Source organism: Tamandua tetradactyla, chromosome 15 (genome assembly GCF_023851605.1).
Source record: "Tamandua tetradactyla isolate mTamTet1 chromosome 15, mTamTet1.pri, whole genome shotgun sequence".
NCBI lineage: Eukaryota > Metazoa > Chordata > Mammalia > Pilosa > Myrmecophagidae > Tamandua > Tamandua tetradactyla.
The window spans coordinates 77,174,514-77,196,700 of NC_135341.1; the positions used below are offsets into that span (position 1 = coordinate 77,174,514).

General features: G+C 51.7%; 2 protein-coding genes across 2 annotated transcripts in view; both read left to right on the forward strand.

The window, feature by feature from the left end:
• TMEM108 (transmembrane protein 108) overlaps positions 1 to 17,690 on the forward strand; it is a 349,819-nt gene extending 332,129 nt beyond the window's left edge. The window contains 4 exon segments of the mRNA XM_077130145.1: positions 170 to 288; positions 290 to 1,565; positions 11,449 to 11,603; positions 15,778 to 17,690. Coding sequence (XP_076986260.1) covers positions 170 to 288; positions 290 to 1,565; positions 11,449 to 11,603; positions 15,778 to 15,900 — 1,673 coding nt within the window. The 3' untranslated portion in view covers positions 15,901 to 17,690.
• A 2,508-nt stretch (positions 17,691 to 20,198) lies between these two features.
• BFSP2 (beaded filament structural protein 2) overlaps positions 20,199 to 22,187 on the forward strand; it is a 63,677-nt gene continuing 61,688 nt past the window's right edge. The window contains exon 1 of the mRNA XM_077130418.1: positions 20,199 to 20,687. Coding sequence (XP_076986533.1) covers positions 20,199 to 20,687 — 489 coding nt within the window. The remainder of the gene's footprint in view (positions 20,688 to 22,187) is intronic.

Consider the following 22,187-nt stretch of genomic DNA (forward strand, 5'->3'; position numbering starts at 1 on the left):
CCCGTGGTCCGGCCTCTGATTTGAGGGTCTGGGCAGTGGTGCGGGACTCAGGAATAGTCCTGGGCATTTCCCTTCCGCTCCCAGAGCTGTCCGAGGTGGTGGGTAAGGAGGGCCCAGGCGGTACCCTGCTCCCGGGTATTTTACCTCTTCTCTCTGTCTCCCTCTCAAGGCTTCCTCCTCATCTTGGCACTGACTGAAGCACTGGTATTTGCCGTCCAGGAACCGTCTCCCAGGGACTCTCTTCAGGTCCTCCCCTCAGGCTCTACCCCAGGCACCATGGTGACGGCGCCCCCCCAGCTCCACCCGACCCTCACCTGCGCGGCCTGCCCCTGCCTCTGGGGTGATGCTGCCGCCCCATCCCGAAGGCCCCTCTCCACAGGCCACAGCTCCCGCGCCGCCGACGCCGACACCCCATCCCGACGGACACCCTCCTACGAACACCATCTCCACCATCACGGCCCCCGCAGCCACCGCCCATGCTGAGGGCCCCCTGCCTACGGGGCGTCCTCCCGCTGCCACGGCAACCGCATCCTCCCACCCGGACGGCCGTCCCCCAGGGGAGGCTGCGCCCGCCGTCCTGCTGACACGGCCGGCGGGAGCCCCCAGCCCCAGCGCGGCACCCCCCCGGGCTACCCCGCGCAGACCCCCGAGGCCCCCCGGCTCTTCCCGGAAGGGGGCAGGCGGCTCGTCCCGCCCTGGCCCCGCGGCACCCAGCGGCCCGTCGGGCAGGAAGGAGAGCCAGCGGGGCCGAAACCACAGCTCCACGTATCCGGGGCAGAAGCGGCCGCTGGGGAAAATCTTTCAGATCTACAAAGGCAACTTCACGGGCTCGGTGGAGCCGGACCCCTCGGCCCTCGCCCCCAGGAGGCCCCTCTGGGGCTTCTCCCCCTCGCCCCAGCCCCAGCCGGCCGCGGCGCCCAGCAGCACCTCGTGGGCGTCTTCCCCCGGCCCCCCGGTGCCCGCAGACCGCAGGCCCGGCCCCGGCTCCTCCTCCGCCCCGCACGGCGGGGAGCCGGGCGCCCCCGCAGCCTCAGGAGCCCCCGCCGGGCCGCCGCCCGCCTCAGTGCCTTCTCTGCGCCCCCGCGCCGGCCCGCGGCACCCGCACAACTCCCCGCCTCCTCCCGCCCCCGCCCCCGCCCCCCACGGACCTCTGCCCGCCGGCCCTGGGGTCTCCGCGGCCGCCACGAGGCCCGCCCCGGCTGCCTTCGATGCCAGTGTCTCGGCCCCTTCCCAGGGGGTTCCTCAGGGAGCATCCGCAACCCCGCGGGCCTCCGGCCGCCCCCCCGGGCCCGCAGAAAGCACTGTTCCCCGGGCCGAGGAGGAGGCCGCGGCCACCCCGACGCCCACCGAAAGGGCGCCCAGTCCTCTCTCCACAGTGGTGTCCACAGCCACGGGAAACTTCCTCAACCGCCTGGTCCCCGCCGGTACCTGGACGCCCGGGACGGCGGGGAATATCTCCCAGGTGGCCGAAGGGGACAAACCCCAGCACAGAGCCACCATCTGCCTGAGCAAGATGGACATCGCCTGGGTGATCCTGGCCATCAGCGTCCCCATCTCCTCCTGCTGTAAGTGCCTAGCCTTCTCCCCGCTCCTCGCTTCCCTCCCCTTCTCCCTCCACCATGTCAGCGTGCCCTTCCTCAGAATTCCAGGTCCCGCTTTTGCACCAGAGTTGAGAAGCCCCACCAAGTGGGCTGCAAAAAATTCTCGGAATCCCAGGAAACAAGGCAGCAGGAAAGAATCAGAGGTTTTCCCCACCCCTGATCCTCGCTTCTGCCAGGCCGTGCCTCAGATGCTTTCTGATCTCCAAGCCACGGGAGCTAGGGGGGAGTTTACAGCAATCTAGTCCAACCCTGCATTTTGCAGAAACACCAAGCTTGAGAGGTGAAGCTGCTCACCCAGGATCCCAGGAATGAGCAGCAGAGCTGGGATGAGAGCTCAGAGAGCTTGTCTTCAAGCCTAGTGCTCCTGTCACCTCACCCCCTGCCACGCTCACCCTCAAAAAGCCTGCTAGTGCCTAGAGTGAGGTCTCCCCAAGACATCATAGGTGAAAGCCGGCTCTTCCAATTGTATAGCCTCCAAGCTACAAAGCCTTTACCTTCTGCTCCTCCTGCTTCTCTTCTATCTTCTTTCTTGTCTTTTCTCTCTCATCCCTCATCTCTTCTCCTTCTCCTTCTCTTCTCTCTCTTCCCCTATGAAAGAGATGAAGATTTGATCTGCTGGGAAGTTCATTTAGCCTTGGCAGATCATAGTTTTTGTGGCTAAGGAAAGGTTTCAGAGTTACATATAGATTTTAGCTCTTCTCTTCCCCCTTCCACCACCCCTGTGATATTTGCTCGTGGTGGTGTGGGCTGGATGCAGTGGGGACCTCACTGCAGCAGCATTTTGCACCCACTGACGTTGGTGGAGAAGGGCTCTCCCAAGGCCGTCCACACCTCCTTCCTAGCTGCCCATCACTCAGGAGCTGAGAGGCTTTCTCTCTAGTGTCTCCATAAAGAGCCTGATATAATCTCTGGGGACCTTCGAGCTTCCTTTATGTCTTCCCTATGTACGTGGACCTGGATTCTTAAAAGTTTCTCTGATGACCTCATAGGAATCCTCACTCTATTCAGCCTTCTCTTACCCCTCGGGGTTATCAGCCAGCTCCCCCTGAACCCTTCCAGAGATGAGAGACTTCCCTGTACTCCTTGCTCACAGGTCAGCCCATTCTCCTTTGACCCTTCAGGTTGTTACCCAGCTCTTCTGGGGGACTGAAATTCGCCTCCTTATAAATTCCACTGTGTGGTCCTAAGCTGCTACCCTCTGAAACCACAGAAAACCATTGATTTAACAATCCCCAGACATTTGAAATGGCTCTCACGTGCATTCTTTTCCATTTCCAAGCCACCCGTCCCTGTTCCTTCACGTTTTATTCACAGGACTGTGTGGCCCTGGCATCTGCCCTCTGTCTGCCCCCAGGATGGCCCGCGGCTTATCGGTTCTCCTGGAACGGAGAGGCACTCTGCACTTGACCGTCAGGCCACCTTTGTTCTGGGCACTTGGGGCCTTTTCGGGCAGCTCACACCCTCCCCTCACATTGATCCAAGGAACGAAGCCCCTGAGGCTTCACCCCCCCATCCCCACCCCCAGCCTTTCTTTATGCCGGGTGATTTGAATGCAGAAGGCTTGTGCCTTTAATATGAATCACGTTTCCGCTCAACATTGTACTCCAAGATCTTTTTTAATCTGGGCTCTGGATTCTTTCCAGGAGCCACCTCTCCAAATTTCTGTCTCCTTCGGGTTGATAAGCAAAGCAAACGCTCCATGTCAGTCGGGGACAGCCTAATTCTGCTCAAGGCCCCAATTCAAGAAAAGTAAAAATGCATGCGGGTTGCTTATCTGTTTCATTCTTAATGAAAGCAGCTTTTTTGCCTCTCATGGAAACACGCATATTCTTAAACCCCTGATTGCCCACTTTTAAAACAGAAGAATGATGCTGAGAAAATGCAGCACTGTTAGGCAATCAGTTATTTTAAAAGGTTATATTTGAGAAGTAACCGCATTAGAGAAAGCTGTTCCATTTTCCATTCCTTACATGTATATAGGACACTGAGTTCCCTTTTTTATTTCACATGGGCAGCACTGGGAATCAAACCCAGGTCTCCGGCTTGGCAGGCAAGAATTCTGCCACTGAGCCACCATCGCAAGGCCCGAATTTCCTTTTTTTTTTGTAATTCCATTATTAATCACACTAGCCAGAGGAGCGAAATGAAAATCAGAAATGAGCTGATTTGAGGCCATCACCCACACCTTACAGGTATCTCCAGGTGAACTGATTGCCCAGGGCCCCCGTCGCACAACGAGTCAGTCCAGATCTGGGGGTAGAGTCCATGGAACATGTGTTGAGTGCCCAGCGTTGCTAGGTTCTAGGAAATCAGAGAAGTGTGCTCCCTCCCCAACTCCACGGTCCCCTCCCCACCTGGGCCTCTTTTGGGGGCTGGTAAACCCAGAATAGTCTCAACCTGTGCCCCTGGGTCACACCCATCTGAGTTTTGCAATTCTAAAAAGACTCCTACTTCTCCCCCAACACTTTTGCTATGTATGGGTTTGAAATTAGATCAGATCTTCCAGCAGAGCTGGAAGGCCCATGGGCTGCCTAAACCATGCATAAAAATGCCAGCCAAGACAAGGTCAAGGGTACAGCCTGGAGCTGCACCCTGGGAATGCTTCTGGCAGGCTGACAGGAGCCTTCAGGTGCTAGGGATACAACATATTACTTTCCAAATGAAGAGAAGAATGTTTAAACTAGGCTCTGAATAGCCTCTTGGAATCACACACCCTAGCTCCTTAGGCATCTGTCTTGCATTTCCACCATCCACATGGGATGTTCCCTTAAGCTATCACTCCCAGACTTGTTGAGGTCCCTATCTCAACCCTGGCTGTCCCCCCACACATCTCCACATCCTGGGTCATGACTCTTGACTCCTGTGAGACCCTGTCAACTCGTAAGCACCCCAATGAGAGGGACATTGAGATAGTCCAGCTTCAGAACGCTGTGCTTTTTCAGAGTGCATGGTGTGCCCAACACGTGCTTGTCTATGTTAGTTCTTCAGTGAATGTTAGTCAAATCCAAGGTAAATATGCAAGTTGTTTCTTCATCTTTCGTCATCAGGCTGGCAGACCTCATCCAGGTATAAGGGGTTCATGTTTCAGACTTCCCTGGCAGCTCACTCTGCAGCCCTCAAAAGAAGGGTCAAACCCTTTTCCAGTTTGCCAGACACTTTGGGCGATCAGGGTGTGTAGCAAAGGGCATGCATAGATTTCCTCTCCTCTGGATTTTCATACCTGCACTGGCCCTGGCCCTGCTTTCTTCCATTCACCAGGAGCCAGAGTTCAGATGGCCAGGCATGCTGGTCAGGCGGTGGTTCCCAAGCTCCTGCTGTAAGCAGGGAAGTGAACGTAGCACATCCCAGGCTGCCCAAGGAGGAATGGCGTCACCTCCACCTGCCTTTCCAGATTGCACACCCCGCCCAACAGCTGGAGGGAGATATGTGTGCCAGGACTGAGAAACACTTTGTCTCCCAAGCCATGCCAGAGACTCAGTCACACAGTCTCAGATGTGCCGAGAACTGAAGTTGATTGGATCCGGGGGACACTTGTGCTGGCACAGGGAGCCATGTGGCTCCTGAGCTGGTCTCTGCTGCCACCATCAGGACACACAGAGCCCGCTGCCTCCTGCTAGAGCCTCTGGGCCTGGCGCCGAATCCTCTGCACCCTTGTGGGTGCTTTACCAGCGGCTCTGCCATGCTCTCTTGCCTTTCCTGCATGCCCCACCTCCATTCTTGAGAATGTCTTCGCCCAGCCTCCCCTGTGAGGGTGAGAGCAGGAAACAATGGCAGCTGCAGAGGTTTTTCATCAACAGTGCAAGTTGAACCTGGCCAAAGCAGAGTAACACCTCACTGAGCTCCAAAGCAGCTAGGGCTCCTTGCAGACACGTGGCAAATGCCATTCAGGTATCAGTGCAGCATTCAGAGATAACACACCGTTGTCACCATGATTCTTGCCTGTGTTGGCTGCTCAGTGAATGTAAGTCAAATCCAAATTTATCTATCTTCTACTCTCAGACCCAAAATGACTTTATGATAATTCTCTGAGAAAACCTGTGTCAGGATTATCTTGCCCATGAAAAGAACAGAAGAGATTGGGGCCAGAAGGAAGTGTGACCTAGAGGAGTATCTCCTTGGGGCTTATGAACCAACAGGAGGAGGTGGAAGGGAGAAGTCCCAGGGCAAGGCATGTTGGGCAAGGATGTCACCCTGGCTGGACCTGAGTGTTACGCCTACGTGCTGGCAGCTCTTCTTTGGTCTTCCCAACAAAAAGGGAAGGCTCCTTGGCCTTCATATTCCATCTGCTAGGATAGGGAATGGGACCCCCAATATCTGGATTCCCCCAGGCCATAGCTTCCTGATCAGCCCGGCCTCCTTCTTCCTCTAAGGCCTCCACTTGGCCTCTTCCCTCAACCTCCAAAGGAGGGACATGATTGCCTACAGGCCTGCCCCACCCCACACTGGCACCACGGGATTAATCCTTTCCCCTTGCTGGCCTTAGGTTTCTCATCTCTAGAATGAAGGGGCCAAACTAAACCATGTCAGAGCTCCCCATCCTCTGCCTTTTCTAACTTGTTCTACTTGGCCTAAATCTAACTTTTAAAACTTGGCCTGTGGAAAGAAACGCAACTGGGAGTAATCCCAGCTCTGCCTCTCATTGGCTAAGGAACATGGAGGTTAACCATTGAACCAGCATTTTGTCTTCTATAAAATGGAACTGATATCTGCTGGGTCCTTTAAAAACAGACACCAAAACAGGATTATTCCAGCAAAAAATGTATTGGGGAAGACACCTGAGTCCTAGGATTGCCATAATAAAGTACCACAAATTGGGTGGCTTGAAACAACAGAACTGTATTCTCTTAACAGTTCTGGAGGCCACATGTCCTAAATCAGGATGCCGGCAGGGCCAGGCTCCCTCTGAACGCCCTAGGGGAAACTCCGGCTTCTCCCATCCAGCGTCTGGTCGATCAATCCCAGCAGTCTTTGGCATGCTTGGCTGGTAGACCCATCACTCTAATCTCTGCCTCCACTTCACACGGCCTTCTTCCCTGGGTGCCTGTGCCTCCAAATTTCTCTCTACTCAGAAGGACGCCCAGTCATTTGGATTTAGGGCACACCATAATCCAATATGGCCTCATCTTACTTGATGACCTGCGTAAAGACCTTCCAAATAAAGTCACATTCACAGGTCAAAGGGGCTAGACTAGAACTTATCTTTGGGTGAGATAGCATTCGACCCGCAGCAGGAAGGAACCACGTAGGTGGGCAGAGCCCTCCCAGTGTGCTGCAGTCCTAACACCGTGAAAGGAGAAAGGAATGGAGGAGCCTTAGGTAGGAAGAGTCTGAGACGGCGGTTCAGTGCTAAGTTTCTGCCAGGCCAACAGGAGCCCTCAAATTGGGGAAAAGTCCTGCACACCGAACAGGCCTGCTCCAGCAGCCTGGTTCCCTCAGCCAAAGGAGCAGTCTGGGGAAACCATAGCCCTGGTTCAAACATCGTGGTGGATTCAAAGGGGTGGCCGTTGGGGTTGTCGGTCAGCTCTGCTCCTTGCAGCAGATCTGAGCTGGGCAACACCCCTTTCAGATCTGTTGTGAAAATCAGAGATAATGCATGTCGGGTCCTGTCACCAAGGAGAAGGTGCACAGGAGATGCAGTGATAATAGAATGACTAGTAATAATTTTGTTGTTACGATTTTCGCAAGTGTTTGAAGAGGTTGGGTCCTCAGGGCCCTGGAGGGTTTCATTTCCATTTCCCGTCACTCATAGGGTCCTGTCACCTGAAAGCACACCCCTCCCAAAAATGTGGGACAAGTCTTAAAACCAGTGAACCTCCTCCTTAGTCACGGATGGTTCCCCATTGATGTTCCTGAGAAGCCAAGACTTCCTTAACCCTCACCCCTGTTTTGTAACTTAAGAACTAGGGACCCCATTTGACCTATTCTAGAGCCTTGATGTCTTTTGCCTTCAGAGAAAGAGATCAGTTGAACCTCTGTGACTGAATCGGAAAGGAGGTGCATAGCGCCTTATGTTTGCAGAGGTGTGTGGTGGAAAGTGTGTCCACATGCTTATCGTGGGTTCCCTCCAAAGGGTCGCATAGCCCTGATTCAAGTTCCAGTAATCAGCTGTGTGATAAGGGTCAGTGTCCCTACCTTCTGTCCGCTTCAGTTGCCACTTCTGTAAATGGCAAGAGTAACAGCAGTTTCCTCAGACATTTATTGTGGGGGTTAAATAAGACCATAAAGCACCAGGTCAGTGCTGGTGCTTTATGGTCTTATTTATTAGAAACTCTGACTTGTACTTTTCTTTCTTGGTAGAAAAGTCAGACCACCAAAATAGTGAAAGTTCTAACCCAAAGGTGGTACCTTGGCCTCAAGCCAACCAGAATTTATGTAGCCTTGTTTCTCTTTCTGGGTCTCTCTTGTGGAGGGTGCCGGCATAGAGAACTATCATTAATTAATCACCTACTGTGTGTCAAGCAATATGCTCAGCATTTTGATTTCATAATCTCTTTATTCCTCATTAAAACCCACAGAAGTCCATTAATCAAAGGCATAAAGCACCTTACCTGGTCTGGTACATGACAGAGCCGGGACTTGAACCCAGGTCTTTCTGACTCCAAGCCCCTGCTCTTTCTAGAGCCAGGCTTCCAGTAAGTAAATGGCTCTTGAGAATTGCTGGGAACTCTCAGAGAGAAATATAATCAGGACGTAGAGCACACACAGCATGTGGGGAGAGAAAGCTTGGAACAGGGCTCCCTGACCTAAGCCCAGCCACCCTGCAGCAGCACCAGACCTTCCCACAGGGCAGGACCCATGTCCTGCATTCCCAGCAGGCCTAGGCTTTAGCATCAAGGACAACATGTGCTATTAGAAGGAGCACTGCCAGCAGTCAGATGACCTGGCTTCTGGGTTAGGAGGACAGCCATGGGTTTCCATTCCTGCTTTGTAGAATGAGGATGTAGGATGGGGGAAGGGACTGATACTGGTTCAGAACCTGCTGTATGCTAGAGAATATGCAAAATACTGCTAAATGCATGACTGCATTTAATCTTCCCAGAGGAAACTGAGGCTGAAAGAGTTTATATAACTCGCTCAGGTCACGCAAGAAATAGATTATCAACTGGATTCTGATTCTAAATCTGTGTCCCTTTTTCCATATTCACTGGGGCGCTGAGATTCTGTTTGTTTGCATGTAATTGCTGAATAGATCAGAGGCACAGACATCCTTCTTCCTTGGAGAAGCATGCCGGCCATGCAAATCCACCACATCAGTGCATTATTTGTCCTTGCCAGGGACTGCATTTTTGTGTCTGTGGCAGTATTTTGTGTGGCGTGATGGGATGTGACCTTAAAAACATGATAAGGGAAGAGTTGCTCGGTTGGTCCTAGTATTGAAAATGGCTCTGACAGCCCCTTCTCTTACCCCAGACTCTGTGCTCCACCAGGCGAATGGAGCTGGGGTTTGGCCTAGAAAACACTACTTTCCGTGCTTTCCAAATGTTTTCCCTAACCGAGACTTCCTTTATGGCTTCTGTTTCACCAGCTTGACCTTCCCAGGCTATTTCACAATCCCAGTTCCAGGAGTAGGGTGGAAAAGTAGTGATGGTAGAGAATAAAGACCAGGAACAAGGAGAGGGGTCTGGGGTCTGGTCCCAGCCCTGCCTTTCACAGGCCTGTGACTTGGTACACTAAACCATAGTTTCCTCATCTGTAGAATAAGGAGGTGGCCTAAATTGGTGGGTTGTCTGGCTGTGTTCTGCAGCCTCCCTCCTCACTGCCATTCCCTCTTCAACCTTTTGAAGAAAGGGTTCTTTGGAAGGAAGGGAGGGAACGAGGAAGGAGACTACTAAAAGTCTGTGATCAGCTAATCTCTAAAATCCCTTTTAGCTCAAACAGTCCAAAATCTCTAAATATTTTTAAAGTATTGTTAAGGGGATCTGGAAGAATGATAAGTAAATTAGAAGTCTTTTTGACAGAAGCAGATCTGCTGAAATGGAAACTTGCCCCATCTTTTGACCTTGTTCAGAGACCCTTTCAGACTGAGATGCCAGCGAGGCTGACGGCTGGGAAGAAGACAGCAGAATTCCTCGGTTAGCCCTCAGGGGGCTGGGGTTTCAGCTCCGTGTGGGTGTCAGCTTTTGCTGCTGCATCACACTCACCTGATGCTGGACTAGCCTTCAGGCTGCGCTGGTGGAGCTGATCCTCCACTGCCCCCTGGTGGCCAGTGCCACCCTGCTGCAGACTCTGGGGTCACCTCGGCCTGGTGCCCCACTCTCCAGTTCAGGGATGTTGGATGCAGCCCTGCCCTCCCCTGATGGGGAGTCAGCCACCCCGAGGCTCTGGTGGTGGTGAGCTTGGGGCAGGTTACGCCAAGGCCTCACTCACCGGTTTCTCCCCAGGAGGGCTCTGTCACCCTCATTGCATCACCTGAGGGCCTGAAGAGACCACCCATCTCTCTGACCTCCAGAGCCTTCTCTGTTAGCATGTCTAAGCCTTCCTGTTCACAGCTGGTTCACTGACACTACCCAGACATCCTCTTCCTCCCTTGAACTTAGTAGTCTCGGGGGTTGGTTAGACAGGGTCCCATCCAAGCCGTGAGCCCAGTCAAGCTGTCAGAGCCTGGGTCAGGCGCAGCTGTATGATGTGAGCATCTGCAACCTTCTTGGGCTTGTCTCTGTGAGGCAATAGCTTGGATTGTTAAGAGCACAGACTTTGGACTCCAGCTGTCTGAGTTTGCTCTTGGGCAAATCACATTACTGTCTGAACCTCAGTTTTCCTATCTGTAAATGGAGACTGTAATAGTAATGAACTCAAAGGGTTAAACGGAGGATTGAGTTCATATTTCTAAAGTGCTTGGAACACTGCCTGTCACACAAGTGCCATATAACTGTTAGTAGCTATTATGATTGTGATAATGATGAGGCCAGAGAAGCTCTTTTATCAGGGTCTAGGACTTCTGCCCAGTGATTTCACTCTGTGCCCTCAAGGGGACCCTCTTTGGAATGAAGGGCTCCTTATGTCAAGTCCACTGTGCTCAGCCCCTCTTTCTGCCATACTCCTGCTCAGACTGAGATCTCATCAGCCTCAGAGCACACAGGCCCTTGCTCTGCAGCCAGGCTCTGGGGAGCTCTCCCCCGAATGAGTAAGGCCTTTTCTCAGAGCAAACTCAAGGAGTGGGACTGCAGCATCCACAGTTATCCCCAAATTGTGCCCAAGCCCCTTGCTTCTGAGCCCTATCGGTGCAGCCTCTGAACACCACTCTGCCCTCATCTCCTACCTCATTCCTCCAAGCTACCTGCTCTATAGCCATGCTGGTCTTTTCTCCTCTCACACATCTAGCTTGTCTCCACCCCAGGCCCTTTGCACATTCTTCATGTGACTGGCTTCTTCTCCACACTCTAATCTCAGTTCTAACATCACCTCCTTGAGAAGACCATTCATGATGACTGAAGCAGTCTCTTCCCCAACTCTCTGCTCTTGTCTCTCTCACTTCACCCTGTTTTGTTTTCTTCGAGCCCTCATCACTATCTGAATTTACCTTGTTTATTCATTTTGTTTTTACTTTATACAGTATCTGGCCCCCCGAAACCCCCTCTACAAGCACTAGAATGGAATGCTCATGAATGGGGGTGGGGGGTTGTCCTTGTTTCACCCCTAACTCCTCAATACTGTAACAATTCCCGGCACCGAATATGCACTCAGCATATATAGATACTTGTTGAAAGAATGAGCAGACAATCTAATGAAAGGATGAGGTGAGCGGCTGCACGTGTGACCGTCACAGCCCCACCTGGGAGACACCCCCAGCCACGCCGGTCCCTCCTTGTTGCTCGCCCTCCCTCTCTGACCTGGGCTCTCTCTGCAGCCGTCTTGCTGACTGTGTGCTGCATGAGGAGGAAGAGGAAGACGGCTAACCCAGAGAACAACCTGAGCTACTGGAACAACACGATCACCATGGACTACTTCAGCAAGCACGCCGTGGAGTTGCCAAGGGAGATCCAGTCTCTGGAAACCTCCGAGGTACTGAGCCCCACGCAGAGGGGCCCCTCTGGAGGGGCCGGGCCTGCTGCAGGGGAAAGCACAGGCCCCGGAGAGGCCGTGCTCCTCCAAGGGAGGTCCACGGACCAGCAGCAGTGGCAACACCCCGGAGTGTGCAGGCCCCATCCCAGCCCCATTGAATCAGGATCTACATTTGAGCAGGAATCCCCAGATGCTTTCCACACATGTTAAAGTTGGGGAAGCACTTTTCCTAGGACTTTGGGTTTCAGGAAGCAAGTGAAATATTCGTTGAGGACCTACTTTGGGACTCTAAAGTTGAGAGCTTGCCCTTAAGGAGCTCATATTCCAAGATGTGATAGGACGTGATCCCAAGCATCACCCAAAACAAAACAAGCTTAGGAGATACGAAAGGAGCAGAGGCTATGGAAACCCAGGGGAGGGTGAGGTTAGTTCTGATTCAGCTAAGCAGGAAGATCTTCACAGCAGATGTGCTAGGAAGGATAAATAGACTTTCGACAGGTAGGAGAAAGGAAGGAATTCCAGATGAAGTAGCTTGAATAAAGGTGGATATCTGCTGGGTGTGGCTTATCAGGGGAAAGAAGAGTACACTGGGCCGGGTATGTTTGCCCTTCAGTGAAAGAGCTGGGCTTTGAACCAGGTCTCCCTGACCACAAGAGTCCTTCACAGGGCATTGGGGTAGAGGCCAGAGTGGGGCAGGGAAAGTAGGTGGAGGCTGGATTAGGCACAATTTAGAATGGGGTATTATGGGTTTAGGCATTAGTCTTGGACAGCAGAGGGTCACTGAAAGTTTTGAAGCATTGGGTGACCCACTTTTAGGAAGATTGTACAAACACTCTGAAAGCACTCCATGCATGGTCAAAGAATGGGTTTTCTGGAAGGATGAATGGATAGAAGGACAAACAGAAAGAGGTTGGTCATCTAGAATGCAATTGAGATGGCCCAGGAGAAAGATGGTGGACGGCTGATAAAGACAGTGATAGCTGAGAAGAGTCCTAGAGGTACAATCCTCCTTCCTTGGCAGATCCATTCCCCACAGCAACCAGGGTGCGCTTTTGTAAACAAATGTGGTCATATCACTCCCATGCTCTAAACACTTCGGTGGCTTCCCACTGCTCTTAAGATAAAGTACGAAATCTTTTACAGGGCCTAGAGGTACCACGAAACCTGACCCTGACCCTGCTTTCCAGCCTCACATCATGCCCCTTTCCCCCTCATTTGCTAAGCTCCAGCCCCTTTCAATTTCTTTTTGTTCCTTCACGGCACCAAGTTATATCACATTGCTATCGCCTTTTCCTCTCACACCCCACATCTAGTCTGTCAGCAAATCCTATTGTTCTTCCTTCAGATATCGTGAGTCCAAGCACTTCTCACCACCTGCATGCTGCTACCATCATCTCTCAAATGATGGGTTGCCGCAGTTGCCTCTGAAAACAGGACTCCCTCCTACCATCTTGCTTCCTGCAGTCCCTGTCTCCCACACAGTGGCCAAATGAGCTTTTCGAGCAGGGCATCTTATCAGCCATGGCTCTCAACCCTCAGATGGCTTCTCTTCCCACTCTTCATGAAATCCCGACCCCTTTTACCATACCCCTCATGACCTGGCCTCTGCCTGCTGTCTCCCATGCCTCTCCTGTTGACCACATGCTTGAGCCACGCTGGCCTTTTTGCTGTTCCTCTGGCACAGGATGCTTGTCCCCATCTCAGAACTTTGCTCTCGTACGCATCTAAAATGCTTTCCTCCCAGACACCTCGATGATCTCTCACTTCCTTCAGGTATTTGCTCAAATGTCAGCTCCTCAGGGACGAGTGCTCTGTACAGAAAAAGCCCCAGCTTCCACCCTCCAAGCCCCAGCACTCTCTGTCCCCTTCTCTGCTTCATTTCCTTTCCGAGTGCATCTCACCACCGGACACGGCAGCACTTACCCTGCTGCCCAGTTTGTTGTCTCTCTCCCCTCCTAGAATACAAGCTGCCTTGGGGCAACAACAAACGAACCTTGTTTGCTCCGTTCTCTGCTCTGTCCCCGGCACCTAGAACAGTACCCCGTGCGTGGTAGACACTGGGTAAATGTTTATGGACTGAATGAACTGTACGTTCTGTTAACCACAGTTTATCCATTGTGCAGCCCAAAACCCAGCACACAATAGATGCTCAGTAAAAGTTTGGACGTAAGGACAGAGGCACAGGTTTCATGAAGGCACTGGCCTTTAGTGTAGCCGGTGCAGGTTTCACATCATGTAAGTGTCCCTGATAACTGCTATAGTGAGTAGAAAAATGGGTAACTTAGCAAAGGGACCAGCCCCGCTTTGATTGTAAACCATGAACTTCTGAACTCTTTCTCACTTTCTCTGCAATGTGCTTGTGTGTGCACTATGGCAAATGACCCTGCTTACAGCATCCTGCTTGGCCATTCCCACACAGAGCCCCAGGGCCGTGCCGGGCACCGGCCAGATGCTCTGGGAAAGAGGCCATGCCAGCCAGCTGCCACCTCAAGAACAGGAGGTCACCACAGAGCCAGCAGCACAGAACTTAGCTAGGCTTCAGAGTGGATTTTGTCATCTTTTCCTTCCCAGTTTTACTCCACTCGTACTGTTTTATTTAGAGGAATGTATGTTTAAGTCTGTTCCGACTCTCTGGGCCCACACCATTTGACAGCCTGGGCAGCAGGTCACAGGTCACAGGGCAAAGGCCACCGTATTCTGTGTCCTCAGGCATCTCCTCACTGCCTGCCCATTAGCTGCCAACTTTGGGGGCTGCCAAATGCTTTGCCTAAGCAGATTTCTCTGGTGTTCTGCCCCCTGTCTGTGTTGATGAACGCAGCAAAACACAAATCCAGGGCCGTAAGCCCAAAACTGTGACACCCAGAAGGTGCTTGGAAACTTCTCCATTGTTTCTTTTCTCTCTCTTTTCTCTCTCCACCACCCTCCTCTTCCCTCTTTCTTCCTCCTTCACCCCTCTTCTTTCTTCTTTATTACCTTCATTATTTCCTACATAATTTTCACTTTTTTCCTAGAAGGAAATGTCCCCACCTGGTTTGTCTTTGGTGAACACTTGCTTTGTTTTATAAGAACTGTAAAACGATAAACTAAATCTCAACCTCCAAAATTCTTCCCACAGCTCAAAGCAAAAGGACAGTTGAGAAGAAGGATTTTAGCCTCCCTCTCTGACACACTGCCTTATTTTCCTTAGTTAGAAGGCAGACCCCACATCCACCTTTCCGATGGATACTCAGCTAATTCTAGACAGTGACGGAAATTTTTGTCTTCTGAAAAGGCATTTTATAGGCAATGGCCTTCTTCCTTTCTCTCCTTATTATCCAGAGCAATACATACTCCTCAAAAAGTATCTACTGTACGTGTCTGTTTAAAAATAAGCTTTCAGAGAATTAACTGTGGCCTCTTAAAATGAAGATGTTTCTAAGCAAGTCTGGCGTAAGCCAGTAAAGCCTCGACCTCTCATGCCTTTGTCCTGAGATGACCTGTAGCTTCTGACACTAAGGGTCGGCAAAGTTACGGCTTTCCCTGCTCCTCCAAGTTCAGATCTGGCCTTGGATCTGGATACAGCCATTTGGTGGCCCGCGAATGTTTGCCATTCCTCGTGGTTGTGACCAGAACCCTGCTAAGGCCATTCCGGCGACCTCCTGAGCAGAGGGTTTCCCCTTTTTAGGTCTTTCTGTTCTTGGAGCTGTGCCGAGAGGCTGACATTTTCACTCCCCACCTGTGGTGCAGTCACGCACAGATTCAGATGCGTTTGGCTCAGCACATCGAGTACTACCAGAGATGGGAAAGTAATCCTGACCGGGCTCTGGTACAGTTTGGGAGTGGGAGAAATTCTCTCTTGAAGAGTGGCTCAGCATGACAGGAGAGGAAGAGAGGTGGGCAGGTACAGGTGTGTCCAAGGAGGAAAAGCAGACAGGTATCCCAGAAGTCTGGGGGAAGGAGGTGTGCAGGGGAGTCTGGGGCCCTGGGCACCCCTGGTTCTGCCCACCTGGGGCATGGGGCCAATTCAGGAGGCAAGGAGACGTTTTAAGAAGCTACTATGAAACTCTGAAAGAGGAGCAAAGAGTGCCCCACACCACTGCATTGCCAAAGCAAGTGTCCCACGTGTATGTTTCTTTAAGAAGGGCACCTCATGAACCCGTCCAGCTCACGCCACCTCCTCCCTCTCTGTCCCCAGGACCAGCTCTCAGAGCCCCGCTCCCCCGCCAACGGCGACTACAGAGACACCGGGATGGTCCTCGTAAACCCCTTCTGTGAAGAAACCCTGTTCGTGGGAACCAACCAAGTGTCCGCGATCTAACGACAGCAGCTCCAGCTTTGCCATTTCCTACTTTCCATTTCTAAATTATAGATACACACAAATATATATATATATTATAAATATAACCTTTGTGTAACCCTGACTTAATGAGCAACATTTTCAGCTTTTTTTTCCTAAGAAGTGTCAACATCTTTTTTATAAGTGTGGTTTAAAAAAAAAAAAAACAACTTTACAGAACGATCCGTGGCTTTATAAAATAAAGGTATTTCTAAGCAAAGCAGTTGCATTGATTGCTTCTCTTGATGACTGTTCTTGAGTATTTGGGGGTCCCTGGAGCCCCAGGCAGGTGAAGGAATAGACTGACCTCCCATGGAAGCTTAAGTCCAAGTTGAATGTTAGAATGGTCAAGTGTGTGGCCTTTTGAGTGATTCTTAAAGCACTGATTCCTATTCATGTTTTTGTGACTCAGTTTCCTCCCCCATCACATGCACACCCATGAAGGGTACCAGGCCGTCTGGGGGGACGATGGCAGATTCGTGAATGAAGCAGGGAAAGGACACCTCATCACCCCGGAAGATGAGTACCCCGGGACCTCGCAGCGGCACCATTTGCTGTCAAGTTTAATTCCATCCCGGAGCCTGGATGGCAGGCAGAGCACACAGGCCTCAGGAACCCACCAGGAAGCCATGGCATCCCAAGGCCACATCCCCTTCGCCCCGTAAGACAGGGCCTCCCAGGCCAGCCGGACACCACAGGACTCCGTTGCCCTGGCGGAGAAAAGTCTTCCCTCTAAGCTCCTTCCTACTTCCCCCCCAACACTGACCTCCGGGTTAAACACATGGCCTTTCTCTCGCGGACGGAGAGCCCAGCCTTCAAGCTTCCCCTTGGTCAAGGATCAAATGTTTACTGGGGCTTTGGTTCGTGTTCTCGAAAGGCAATGGTGTGCCCCCGAGGACCACGTTTATCCAAGAAGCCTTGAGGTAGGTCTGTGATTTTGGAAATCTTCCTCCTGTGATCTTAAATAGCAACATTGCCAAAGCGAACTGGACACCTTGGGAGAAGGCACCCATCCTATCCTTAGAGCATAACAGAAATGCATGTGGCGTCAGTGGATGGACTTGCCACCCAGCTCAGCGTTTTCCCAGGACGCGGCTCCCTGGGCTGTGGCCGCTGCTGCCGGGCCCCTCTGGGCCCTCACCCAGCAGGCGACCGGGCTCAGACCCCCGGAGGCACAAGAAGGGCTTCCGGAGATGGGCTGCTTTCTGTTTATTTTTAATAGATGGTGGCTGGGAGAGAAGATAACTGCTTCGATGCTTCCTTTCTCTTAAAGAAAAATAGTTTGATAGTATATTTTGAATATAGATGTTGTTATAGTCCGGTTGGGAATTGAACTTGAATGTGACTCATATGTTGGTGTCGTTGCTGTGGTATTTTTATCACGGTTTTTTCCTTCCTACATTTTGCATTTAAAGGGAAAAAAAAAAAAAAGATGGTCCTCGAAAATGTGTGTTCTCAGTGTTGTATGACTTACTAGACCTGGGTTTGGTTGCTGTTTTCTTCAAAGACTGTTCAACCCATAAAGAAGCAGATTAAATGTTGTTCTGAGATTCATTTTTCTAACATGCTGCTGTCTGACCCTTTTGACCTTAGCATAACATTTCTGTTAGCTATTGCATTTAACATATCAATGTGCGTGCGTGCGTGCGTGTAGAGCGAGAAATCTGTTTGTAAAGTGAAATCCATATATAATATATGTAATCCAAGATACATATGTTATATATACATATGTGGGTGTATGACTTATTTTTCCTTATCCACAGAATTCAGCTACCATGTATATATAAATAAACTTATTTTATTAGCCAGAGGATTAAGTTGCTAATACATTTTGCGTTTCTTTCATTTTACAATAACTCCTAAGCGTTCCTTAAGCACTACCACCACCGCCTTATGTCCATCTGTGTTTCTTAAAATCTGATTTAACAGTAAGTTGGGTTTTATGAGTGTGATGAGCTAATAGGATTAGCAACTTTATCATTTGATAAAACCAATCCTTTAGAGAGTGTTTGTCATTTCTTCGAAAGAGAATCCCGTCTCTTAGGTTTGTTGAGACGCCGGTGTAGGTTAAGGTGCGTTCCCTCCTCATTCTTCTCCTCCCCAGGGCTCAGTGGATTTACTGTCAACATCGTTAGCACAGAGAGACCCAAAGTCGTCCTGGCCGCTTCAGGTTACCATGCAGGGGCGAACAGCAGTGCTGGAAGATGACACATTCGCAGATAACCTGCTCAGTGGCTTGGACCCTTCATTTTCACCTTGCACGATACATCCTGGAATTAACAAGAGTGCAGATGCTGGGGCCCTGTACTTACCACCTCTGCTGGGAGGGTGTTGTTATGACACATTCTCACGTGTGTCATAGCCCCTTTAGAGTGCCCCAGAGGTATCATTCACAGCAAAAATGTCAAATCTAAATAAACAGGGGTAACCACTGGTCTTTACTTGATCAAGTTAGTTCCTTAATCTGTTAATCAAATAACTAACATTAATATATATAAAGTACCTCCTATGCCATCTCATAGATAAAGTAAAAGAGGGAGAAAAAGAAAGGAAGTGTTTTGGTGTCCTAATCAGGAGCAAAGAAGAGTACACAGACTATTCTAGCAGGTGACCAGGGGTTTTAACTCTGCCTGTGTGACCTTGGGTGGGTCATTGCTCTCTGGATGCTGAGAAACAGAGGTGGTCCTAGATAAGTCACCGAACTAGGAGTCAGAAGAGGCCTTTTCCTAGCTCTCTCTGGACATGAGACCTTGGGCAGGTCATTGAAGCTCTTGGGTTCCTCATTAGAAAATGGGAATAATGGCCAATTGTTGGACGTGTTATGATACTTCCAGAATTGTGCAGTGTGCAGCCCATATGACAGTACATGTCAATCCTGTGCCCATCTCCTATAGTTGAAGTGAGAATTCAGGGAAATAAAGTGTGGAAATCACACACAGCCCTGGGCTGGAGGTGATTTCACGAGAAGTGGGCTCCTTCCCTTTCTCTCACTCGAGGTGTATTCCCATTGCAGGATCTGGAATAAATATCCAGCACTGGTTTTAGTTACCTGGTTTCTTCAGAGCACAATTTAAGTGCAGTGGCTTTTGGGTCCACGTTTGAGGGTCCTGGTTCTGGGGCATCCTCTCTGGATCTGGAGAAGTGATTGCGGTGTGACCCTGAAACATGCCTCAGTGGATGCTGAGGGTAGAAATTAAAACCCAAGAGTCATCAAATCCTAACTTCAAGCACCCTTCAAGAACTTATTGGAAGACCTCTCTCTTCGTTGTTTTTATCTGTTTTCTGAAAGATGGTGAGAGAGAAGCATAGGGGATGTTTGTGGCATCGTAGGTGCACGGCATGTGTGGGACGTGAATTTTCCCGAGGTCCTTATCTAGCGCACAGAGTTAGAGCCCCTGGCCAGTGCGCGGGAAGTAAGGTCCAGAGAGGTGTAGTAGCTTGTCCAGTGCCAAGCAGAGGCCCCACCACACTGAGCTCCCTCTCTGAGGGCATCTCCCATCTCCAAAAGACTCACACTCACACACAAACACTAGACAAGCCTGCCTGCCTCCACTGCCAGGAAGGGATGTTACAGGGCAGAGATGAGAAGGAAAGGGTAAAAGGAAGTCCTATAGGAACCTGCAGCTTCTGCCAGGGTTGAGGGCGGGTGAAGGAAAACTGAACTTAGTTTATTTCTCCTGACTCCCTGGGGCTGCCTCTTCCATGGCTGGTTCACAGCCATTTCATCCTCTGATACCTGGGTGTACATGTGTGCACATTCACACACACACACCAGCACAGGGAGGAATGTAGAAATGCACTGATATTGGGCCTTGAACACCTGCACTGTGTCCTGGCGCAACCCTTCACCACACTTGTGATGTGAGGCCCCTGCACCTCAGTTTACTCATCTGTGAAATGGGGCTATCCATTGCCTACCTTGCACTCTCAGGAAGCAAAAAGCCCTGTCCACACAAGCTCTGATTCTACAGACCCATTTGAATCACCCCCACAGCCGGCACTGGTCCAGCCTCCCCCACCCGCAAACAAAAATCCTGGCAGTCCAGCACATGACCCTGCAAAGAATGCATAAGCGCCTCTGCATGCAGTCCCAGGCAGGACCCATTTCTCTTTCAGTTCAGTGAATGATGGAAACGCGTGGAAGACAGCAGACAAAGCGGCCCTGGGGATAGAGAAGATTCCAGAAAGGGCTGTGACCAGGCCACAGGGACGCTGGGGCTGGAATCCAAAAGCCCCAGCGCTCTGCAAACCTACAGGGCGCAACAGAGGCAGAAGGGGCGATGAGCCAGCGGCGAGAAGCGGGGGACGTGCCCCCCGGTGCCAGCTCCAGCATGCCCCTCCAGAGGCGGAGGGTGTCCTTCAGGGGGGCCCAGTCTTTGTCTTCCCTGGAGAGCCCCTCAGCCTCCAGGGTTACGGTTGCGGGCGGCCTGGGACAAGCACCCCGGGTCTGCGTAGGGATGGCGCCCACCGGGAGCTCAGGTGGCCTGGGTGCCCGCGTGACCCGCCGGGCCCTGGGCATCAGCAGCGTCTTCCTGCAGGGCCTGCGGAGCTCGGGCCTGGCCCCGGTGCCTGCTCCAGGCCTGGAGAGGAAGCACTGCGCCGCCGAGGACCTGGGGGAGTGCCTGGTGGAATACGCCGCCAAGGTGCGCGCGCTGGAGCAGGTCAGCAGGGAGCTGGAGGCGCAACTGCGCGTGCACCTGGAGAGCAAGGCCGCGCACGCCGGAGGCTGGGGCGCCCTGCGCGCCTCCTGGGCTGCCAGCTGCCAGCAGGTGAGTGTCGGGGCCGCACCCAGGGGCGCTGCAGGGGGCCGGGGGGAGGGATGCCGAGGTCCTCCGGCGTTGCCAGGGCCGAGTCAGGGGCTAGGGAATGAATGATCTGAGGCCGGGGAAACTGGCCAAAGGCCGTCATATTTTCATGCTGAAAACTCTCCCCACGGTACGTACAATAAAATCAACAGTGGCTCCCATTTACTGAGGATTCGTAGCGCCAGCCCCTGTACCTGCACCGTCTGCTGTAATGGTCCCCGACAGCACCGTGCAGGGGCTCCATCATTGATTCCATCTTTCAGATGAAAAAACTGAGCACTAGGAAGTTAAGTAACTTGACGGGGTGGGGGGTTGGGGGCTGGGGGTTGGGGGGCTCGGGGGCTGGGGGGGGTGGTAAGGCGGTGGCACTAAGAATCAAAGCTGAATTTTCATGTCTCGGATCTTGCTGTCTCTGTCAGTCTTTACTGTTGAGAGAGGTTTGTTTTTGTTTTTCTTTTGTTTTTTTAAGCCGCCATCAAATTCAGTACCACACCAAATGTCTGTGGGAAAATGGAAAGTGTTCCTGTGTCCATTTATAATAGCCTAGTCCGATAGGAATATCATATGGGCCACATAAGGCATTTGTAAGTTTCTATTAGCCACATTAAAGGAAGTGAAAAGAAACAGGTGAAATTAATTTTAATGTTCTCTTTTATTTAACTCAGTATATCCAAAAATGTTATCATTTCAACATGTAATCTACAACAAAATCATTGAGATGCTTTACATTCGAATGGGACTTTATGCGCATGATGAGAATGGTTTATGTCTGCACTGCCTGATCTGTAACTGCTAGCTGCGCGTGGTGATTAAGCCCTTGAAGTGTGGCTAATGCAACCGAGAAATTGAATTTTTTTTATCTTATTTAACGTTCATTAGCTTAAATAGCCACATGTGGCCAGTGGCTATCATGGGTGGGGCAGCACAGGGGGCTTCAGCTTTGTGGCTTGCTTACTCAGGCAGGCCCTGCTCTTGCCACTCTCCAGGGTGATTCTCTACAGAGCACCAAGCTCACCCGTCATGCCTGCCTGCAGCCTGTGGTCTACTGCTGGGACTCCAGCCAGCATTGCACAATTCCTCTGGTCTCCTGTGGGTGGCTGGCTTCCCCCTACCCCACCCCCAAATGCTGGCCTTGGGGTCCCTGAGCTAAGTCTTCCTCTAACCCAGCCAGGAGCTGCCACATGGCCCCCGCCCCTCTGGGGCCAGCCCGCAACCTCCCAGGAGGATGTCACAGACCCTTGTTCGTGTATTGCCGTGTAACACCGAGCAGCTGCTCAGAGGGCCTCCCCGGTGCCCCTCCTGCCTCCCGTTTCATCCCAAGGTGCTCCTCCCACATCCTTCTCTGTCAGTCAGTGCCAGGCTAGCAGCCCAGCACACATGATGGACACGCCGTCCTCCCAGGCTGTCTGCCCTGCTGCTGCTGTCCACGTGCGTCCATCTGGCTGTGAGGGGGGCCACCTTAGA